Consider the following 9,113-nt stretch of genomic DNA (forward strand, 5'->3'; position numbering starts at 1 on the left):
ACAACTGTCCCCAGCACCGATTGGAACCATCCTGCCTTGGCTGGGTGTTAAACAGGCATGTGTTTCCTCCCTTTTCAGGGACTCTGGAAAATCCGTTTACAAACTCTGCATTTGTGTTCTTCCTCTTGTAATTCTTTCTTTCACTTGTTCTAGGTGAGAAGCGCCATTGCTTTGATGTCAACTATAATCCCAGCTATATGTACGAGAAAGAGAGTGAGATAATACAGACCCGGATAATGGATCAAGCCATCAATAATGCCATCAGCTATCTTGGTGCGGAAGCCCTGCGCCCCTTGGTCCAGACCCCACCTGCTCCCACATCAGAGATGGTTCCAGTTATCAGCAGCATGTATCCCATAGCCCTCACCCGTGCAGAGATGCCAAATGGTAACCCCCAGGACCTGGAAAAGAAGAATATCCACTTGCCAGAGAAGAGCCTGCCTTCTGAAAGAGGCCTCTCCCCCAACAATAGTGGCCATGACTCCACGGACACTGATAGCAATCATGAAGAACGCCAGAATCACATCTACCAGCAAAATCACATGGTCCCCCCTCGGGCCCGCAATGGGATGCCACTTCTGAAGGAGATCCCCCGCTCTTATGAACTCCTCAAGCCCCCACCTATCTGTCCAAGGGACTCCATCAAAGTGATCAACAAAGAAGGGGAGGTGATGGATGTGTATCGGTGTGACCACTGTCGAGTCCTCTTCCTGGATTACGTGATGTTTACTATTCACATGGGTTGCCACGGCTTTCGTGACCCTTTTGAGTGTAACATGTGTGGATATCGAAGCCATGATCGGTATGAATTCTCATCTCACATAGCCAGAGGAGAGCACAGAGCCATGCTGAAGTGAACATCTGGTCCCAGAGATGATTTACGCCTGAGTGTTCGACATCATTTGTAAAAACCGACACCCCACCTAACGAATTATTCTCCAAACTCACTTCCAAACTCATTCCCATACTATTTTTAGTGTCCAAAGGGTCATGTTCACATGGGCAACAGGGAAACACTGTCTTCATTCAGAAATTGTTTGCAGATATATCATGCTATCATTTTTGTGAGACATTTGTTTTCTCATCAGGGACTTGAAGTTTTATAATATTTAAAAGCCAGTGAAGTATTTGGTCGTTATCTTTTGCAGCAATGGAACAAGCAGTCCTTGGAGTTTGTTGCCAGTCAAAAGAGCCCTCCAGTTGTGCTGAATGAGACATTCTTCCTGAGATATATCCTCCATATGTGGAAAAGCCTTTTGGTCATATGTCCCGGGGCCACAAAGAAGAGCTCACCAGCTAACCTCCCTGGGAAGCCACACTCTTCTGCACTTAACACAGACTGAAAGTCTAGGACATAATCTCCTCATCCCAAATTAGAGTCTAATAGTAAGGAAAAGAACAGCCATAAAATAAGTATCTGTTACCAGTAACTGAAGACTCCAGTCTCCAAACAGCAGACCCATTTCTTATCACAGAAGGGGAAAAAAAATCAAGCCATTTTATGATCCTTCCGCTTCTACCCTTTACCCTCCCATATCAATTTAAAAGCTGCTTTAGGTTAAACCAATCATCTATAGAAGAAATTCTGTGCCAGAAGAACTGATGGTTTTAAACATAGAGCATCATTGAAATTCCAGGAAGTTGTCAGCTATGGATGGTGGCATCCATTTCCTGTGATCAAGATTGGCAGAACTGAACTCTGAGGGGGAAATGGTTTAGCAGCACCCCGGAGGTGGGGGCAGCTACTTGAAAGGTTTTGGTCTCCATGGAGCATTAGTGTACAGACCCAAAGCAAACTTGCTGATTTTTTTTTCTTTTTTACAGAAAACCACCAAACAATCCAAAAAGCGTAACTTAGTCTCCCCCTCCCCACAGGGACAGACATCATGAGTGTTGTTTGGGTCAGTGCTGAGCTTTCTGATGGGGTGAAGAGGGACATACCTCTGCTGACAGGTTCTCCCTTGATCAAACTGGGTTTTTCTCCCTAAGTGGAGCTGCTGTATCCAGAAAGATTCCTGAAAGTCAGATCTTGGTTCTGCAGATGTATTGGCCAGCTGTATCATTAAATTATGCAATATGCTATCAAGGAAAAGTGCAAGGATAATTGTAAAATTAGTACTGCAGTAGGGGTCCCAAAATCTTTATGCATTCCATATTGGCTGCTAATTAGCTGAAAGACTTTGGGCAAATCACTAAACTCTTAAAACTGAGTTTCTTCAACCATAAAATAAGAGTTGGGCTTAGACACTCTCTAAGGTCCCTTCCAGCTTTAAATTTATGTGATTATGCTATAACCCTAATTATCTTTTAAGCCTTTTAATGTATAGGTATTAAGCAGGAGAATATGTATATGAATACCTGTTTCACATTTCTTTGGTGTGAAAATGGTAGTGTTAAATTTTTCCTTTAACCACTGAGTTGTGAATGTGAAGAGGATGGTGGGAGGAACAAAAAACAGGAAGGTATTTTGATCTTGCCCCAAAGTGTATATACACAGAGTGGCACCTGCAGCTGCTTGCCAAAACCTTTCCCCCCCCCCCCCTTTTTAAGAACTGGTGTTAGTGAAAATAAATTCTGCTTCCAGGGACAACTTCATGGAACCTATTTACAAATTAAGAGTCAATTTTGTGCACAATTCTACCAAAGCCAAGAATAAGAATCTCCAATTCCTGGTAGATTCGCATTTTATGTATCTGCCTTGATATTTTGAAAGGGCTTAGGCATTAGACTCAAACTCAACTAATTTATGTGCTGCCAGTAATTAAAATGTTCCACCTCACACTGCACAAATGGCTTATCCTTCCATGTAACATGGTGTCTGTCTCAGGAAAAAAGATTTTGTGAAATTCCATGGTAACAGTCCCAACATGTTTGAGATTTTAGCTAAAAGACTAGATGTATTTCAGTGCATAGTCTTCAGCATGTCACTGTATTTCCGTAATCCTAGACTCCAAACTACGCCAGGTTGCTGACACCCATTGTGGCAATGGAGCTGCTCATTATACTCTTGAAATGCCACACATCCTGTTGACTCTTCAGAGGACAAAAGAAAGAGAATTTGGAAGCAAGTATTAGTTGGAGAGAAAGCTAGGGAAAGTGAACATTTCCAACAGAGCTGTGGAAAAGTCTTTCTGAAGAAACCAACTTTTGCACCTTAAGATAATGAAAGAGGCCCATCCCACTAACCTAGGGACTTTTTTTGCAGACATGACCCTCATTTTCCCTGTGACTAACAGATTATTTCCATTCTTCAGAGGTCAGTTTTCTAAGTGGGGTGACCACTCACAAATGCTACTTTCACTGTAGCATTCTGGGACTAGACCGCAGCACACCAAGTCCAGAGAAAATTTGTATGTGCAAATTCCATGTTTTTAAATCCTAAAGTCAAACCAGGTAGTATGTAGTGGTTGCCACCACACAGGTAAACATTTCCTTCTATAGGTACCCCTTATACCAATAAATGCCCTTCGCCCTTGCTGGGGGGTGGGGGGTGGGAAGGAGAGGACAGGGGGAAGGAGAATCTTAGCAAAATCCCTTAGAAAGAAGGACAGAGTCAGGATTCACATCCGGCCATGTTGGACAGTGAGGTCCTGCAGCAGCTTCAGGCAGCACATTTCCTTTCTCAGTCAGAGTCCCTCTGACATGCACCTCATAGGTCTGGGCTCTCCATCATTTCCCACCACACACCAGGAGGCCACAATTCAAGGAACAACCAACCCCAGGAGAAGTTCCTTGCAGCCAAGGTGACAGAATTGGAGTGAGGGAGAAAGGGAAGAGAACTGGCTCTCCAGATATTCCTTATCACCTCACTTGAATCATTGCACAGGTATTTCCTACTGGCAGAGAACTAAACAGAAGTGTCTTCCCCATTACCCTCCACCACCACCACCAGGGCAAAAAAGATATTGATAAACCCACTAGCTTTTAGGTTCTTTAAGTCATTCTCCCTAAAAGATACTTGCCTTGACACAGATAAGCTAACTAATCTTATGCCTTGTTACCCATTCTGAGCTGTTCCTGACTCAGCTTCTGACTTTGTCAGTGACAACATTTCTCACCTTTTAAATGCAGTGCTTAACATTTTGCTAGGTCCATACTCAGAGTGGCCCAGATATAAAATGACCTCAGATTTCTTTTGCAAAGAAAAAAAGCACAAAATTTTGCTTAGTTGAAACACTGTGTTATGAACAAATCTCACACCAACATAAAGTTTTTCCAAGTAGTCTCTGTATCACTGTTCTTATTCTCCTCCTCTGCTTTTTCCTCTCTGCTAAATGTGAGATTTAGCATGTTTTAAAGGAAAAAGTGTTACTGCTGATACATATCCAAGCATAGGCAGTAAGACCGTAATGGAAATGTTTTAAATGCTTAGAGTCCTAACTTTAAAATGTACCCCACAGAGAATAGGTTCATTTATCTCTAGTGGAGATTTGGAAACTCCAGGCCACTCAAGATTTGAATCCTCAGAAACAGGCAAGCCTTTTCACAAAAACTTGGAATTGATATTATGAGCTCAAGAAGAGAAAAAGTAGAGTGAGGAAAATTATGTCCTAGAAAATACTATCAGGCTGTGCAAAGGTGAAGAGATATACAGTGATAATCTCTTTTAAAGAATTGGAAGTTATTTTTATGCTCAGAGAGTATAGATCAGAGAATCTCTCCCTATAGAAGAGTTCAGAAAAACAGAATGGATTTGGGACTTAAGTGCCTGGCAAGAAGACAATTTTGGCCTGAAACTAAAGGCTAGACCTGGGACACCCTAGGAAAAAGATTCTGTTCTCTAAAGCTGAAGGATCGAATGACTCTGTGAATGATCAGTGAACCCAGGACTGGGCACTGCTGCCTCTAAGTGTGGACTCAGAAGAGCCTAGAGGAAAAGAGTAGGCTTTAGACTTGCCTAAGCTCAGAACACAAGACTGTAGCTCCATTCACCCAACCTGTAGATAGTGTGTACCCCAACATGCTGTCAACATGATAAACAGATCTTCGCACTTTGAAAAAGTTGAATGCAAGTTTCCTCTGAATATTACAAGACTGGACTGTCATGTACATTGATATTGATTGAGTTATCATTTGAAAATGGAATGTTAATGTTTGATTTTTTAAAATGTAAGGACATAATATCTACCTCCCAAGGATGTTATGAGATTTTATGTAATTTTGTCTACGAGATGATGTTACTTGCCAGGGAGGGGAGGTGTATTTTGGATGGTTACAAATTTTCCACTATATGTATGGTATGTGGATTTAAAGACATGGAAATATTCAAAGGCCGTACTAGGATCACAGTTCAGTAATTCAGAAGGCAGTGGAGGCGTCTGATCTCTAACACACAGTCTCCATCATGCTATTTTAATGAGTAAGAGTAAAGAATATTGCTGACTGTTAGAACCAACACGAGTGAACCTCATGGTACAGACCCTTCACGGCATTGCAGCCAGGGAAGTAGAATGGCTTTGCTCCCTCCTTGTCTCATCAGCTCTCAATTATTAACTCCCCAAGTAACTTAAGAGTTTCCTCAAATGGTCCTCTCTGTCCATCTCCATATCCACCCTACTCTAAAAAGCCCGGAGTGCAGTCCCATAATATCAACCAACCCCCTTCTCCCAAGCCTGTGCCACACATCTGTGAGGCCTAGCTTCTGAAGCTACTTTGCTCCTTCCTCTCCTAAAAAGACTGAGAACAAACATTTTAACATATTAGGAAAATGGGGCAGCCTTAAAAATGATCCCATTGCCAGTGACTCATTTACACAAGGACTTTTCCAGGTTAGCAGACAAAACCCTTTTAGGTGGGCCTGCTTCTGTGGGTTCACAGAAACCAAATTACTGTGGGTTGCAAAGTATTAGCAGATCATTTGAAAAGCAGACATCCCTTCACCCAGACTGTGGTTTTGCATGCTCAGGTTCTCATCTATGAGCTTTGGTGAGGGATCATTTTGGCTACTGGAAAAACCATAGCTTATTTTTAATTTCTGGTTGCCAAAGCCACCACACGTGTGGTCTGTGGATGACCCTTGTCTGCAGAATGACAGGGGAAGAAGGGAACCTGGTTTGGGGGTTCAAAGGGGCTCAGGGTGGCCTTCTCCCCAAGAGGAAGAGAGGGAGACCTTACCGAGTGGTTTTGACACGGCCTGTGCTCATAGCATTCTCATCTGGGTTTCTCAGAAATGCCCTCCCTGCCCAACAGTGACCTTCCCTCTTAACTCCTCTTGAATTTTACCCACAGTCCAACCATTTGGAGTACCGTAAGGTATCCTACTCCTCTGTAAAGACTCTTTAAAGAAAGTCAGCTTCTGAAATGTAGCAATGCTGTAACCCTGCCAGAACCATAATGAGTGCGTCGTCACATTAAAAAAAAAAAAAAAGAAAAAAAAAAACTGCTAATAGTTTTCAAGGTTTCTTTATCATGTTTGATTTTTACACTGAAAAATAAAAAAAAAATACTGGTGTGTTTAAAATTAGTCATTGTGCATGCCTATCCTTTGTAGTTGTCAGAAAATGGAAGAGTTTAATTCTGTCTCTAGGACTATTTTCTTAATTTAGCCCCTCTATTTCTTAAAGTCCAAGTACCAAGGTAAATGAAATTATCACTGAATAAGACATCTGTTCTGATGCCTTGCTGAGCCTGCCGTTGGCATCCTGCTGTTGCTCCCATACTCCTAGAGTCGGGTTCTGGTTCCACTGGCCCTTAGTTCACTAAGGGGACCAGAGAAAGTTGGGGACTGGATTTGGCAGGATCAACCCTGCAGTATCTCTCAATTCCAAGACACAGCTCTGCCCTTGCTCCCACCAAGGGCAAGACAGGCAAGTCCTGGCTTTTTCATGTCTGGGGTCTCAGAAACATCCAAGTTTCTTAGGAATTTGGAAAAATCAAGTGCAGTCACTAAATGCAGCCACGTTTTTCTTTTTTACTTTTTTTTTTTTTTTAAGATTTTAAGTAATCTCTACACCGCACGTGGGGCTCAAAATTAAACCTTAAGGTCAAGAGTCACATGCTCTGGAGGCACTGGGTGGCTCAGCGGTTGAGTGTCTGCCTTCAGCTCAGGGCGTGATCCCAGAGTTCCAGGATGGAGTCCCACATTGGGCTCCCTGCATGGAGGCTGCTTTTCCCTCTGCCTCTCTCTCATAAATCTTAAAAAAAAAAAAAAAAAAAAGAGGGGTGCCTGGATGGCTCAGCGACTGAGTGCTTTCGGCTCAGGGCGTGGTCCCAGAGTACTGGGATTGAGTCCCACATCGGGCTCCCCTCGAGGAGCCTGCTTCTCCCTCTGCCTGTGTCTCTGCCTGTCTGTGTGTGTGTCTCTCATGAATAAGTAAATAAAATCTTTAAATAAATAAATTATTTTCAAAAAGCCACATGCTCTACCAATGGAGCTACTCAGGTGCCTCAGCTGCATTTAAATATAGTCTTAAGATACTTGGGGGCCCAAACCTAAAGTGTTGAGGAGAAAGTCCTAGGAGAATGGCATAGAGATTATTTAGCTTTCTCCCTGTCTTGGTATCTTCTGTTCTCTCTTAGAACATGTCAGACCAGAGTCTGGGAGGTGATCTGACCTTCTGCTCAGCCTCCTCCAGAACACCTTCCCTTTCCCCTCCTTTGTGAGAGAGGCAGGAAAAAGCCATTTCTGAAGTTTAGGATTAGCAAAGGTGGGACCTGGTTGGTGGCAACTTCCTCTGGCTCTCTACTCAGCACCAACTCCCTCCCTGCAGCATCAGATTATTTGGAGGCTCTCCAGCAGGCTTTGCAGTCTCAGCACTCAGGGCAGGGAGAGAGGAATTGTGTGGCAGCCTGCCTTTGTATTCTAACACTAACTACATTGAAAAGTGGCTTCTGGGTAGCTGATTCTCAGCCTTAGAGAGAGTGGTATGTGGCCTTCCTCAGCCCCAGTCCCTTCACAAAGTAGGAGCAACTAAGAGAGAAAGGGAGACCAGAGACCTGATCCCATTTGCCAGTGAGAGCAGTGGAGAGAGCTCTGGGGCTGGCTGGAGCTGGGCGAGGGGCTGGATGGGCTTTCAGCCTAAGGACAGTTTTCTTTTCCTAATTCTTGGGAACTAATGTGACACTTTAGAGGGTAGTGGGCCTGGCAGGGGAGGCCACCCCACACCTGCACACTCTTCCTCCCCCTCCCCCATCACTCAACACAACCAGGCCATTCACACAGGCTGTGTGCCCGAACCTCCACCTGCAGGCAACTGCCATCCAAAGGCAAGGAGGGGGACAAGGACCTGTTTCCCTTCCCTCACCTCCCATTCCCTAGCACCCAGAGTTTGTGGAAAAGTGGAGATGAGAGCTCTGGGAAGGCCAGGAACGCTGGGGGATGGTGGAAGAGCACATTGGGCCCAGGACACAAGTTCTGGCTGCAGAGCATTCCCGGTCAGACGGTTGTTTGCATAAAAGCCAAAAGCCACTGCACCTGGGGTGGGGAGGCCCTCTGGGGAGGTACTCCCTGGCTTGGGGGAGAGGGGGAAGGAAGGTGTCATGGAAAGTCCCTGAAGGACACGGGGTGTTGCATTTGCTGCGGTTTTTTTAACTCTGTCTTGACCTGTGAAGTAGGCAGCTACCTCCCTTCCCCCCCAATAACAGGCCTTCCCCCAGAATAACCTGAACATACCCAAGGAAAGAGCACTGCAGTGGAAACTATGGAGGTTAGAGGGCCTGTGGGTGATGTAAACTGCCCCCCTTCCCCAGGACTGATGGGGCAGGAAGCCCTAGAGCAGTCTTTTCCCATCACCCCCCCCACCAGGCCCCCTGGCCTAGAAGAGCTGCCTAGTCAAATAAACCACAGCCTTGGGGGCGGCTGGTGGGAACTAGGGGGGCAGATGTCACCTCCTCCCCAGGCTTGTCCTTGGGGTGAGGTCAATCCCCATCCCACCCCCACTGGAATTGGTCCCAGCACCTCTACCTCCTTGTCGCATACCCTACCCACCCTCCCTAGTCTGGGGGGAGTGGGGGGGTGGGGGTGGGGGGAGAGTGACAGAATCAATGAATCCAGCAAAGCTCTGAAGTCTCAGTAAAGGCTGGTACGGATTCCAGCTGAGTATTTGGACTCTTGGCTTCCAGTCGCAGCCCTGCCACTCTCTGGGTGACCGTGGGCACTTTCATTTCCCTCTCTG

General features: G+C 45.1%; 1 protein-coding gene across 3 annotated transcripts in view; it reads left to right on the plus strand.

Annotated features, from left to right (window-relative positions):
* Nucleotides 1-6,463, plus strand: part of IKZF3 (IKAROS family zinc finger 3) — a 92,101-nt gene extending 85,638 nt beyond the window's left edge. For all 3 annotated transcript variants that reach the window (XM_025440260.3, XM_035721393.2, XM_025440261.3), the window contains one exon: nt 154-6,463. In XM_025440260.3, the coding sequence (XP_025296045.1) occupies nt 154-857 (704 nt within the window). In that variant the 3' untranslated portion in view covers nt 858-6,463. The remainder of the gene's footprint in view (nt 1-153) is intronic.
* Nucleotides 6,464-9,113: the final 2,650 nt, after the last annotated feature.

Source organism: Canis lupus, chromosome 9, assembly GCF_003254725.2.
Source record: "Canis lupus dingo isolate Sandy chromosome 9, ASM325472v2, whole genome shotgun sequence".
NCBI classification, from domain to species: domain Eukaryota; kingdom Metazoa; phylum Chordata; class Mammalia; order Carnivora; family Canidae; genus Canis; species Canis lupus.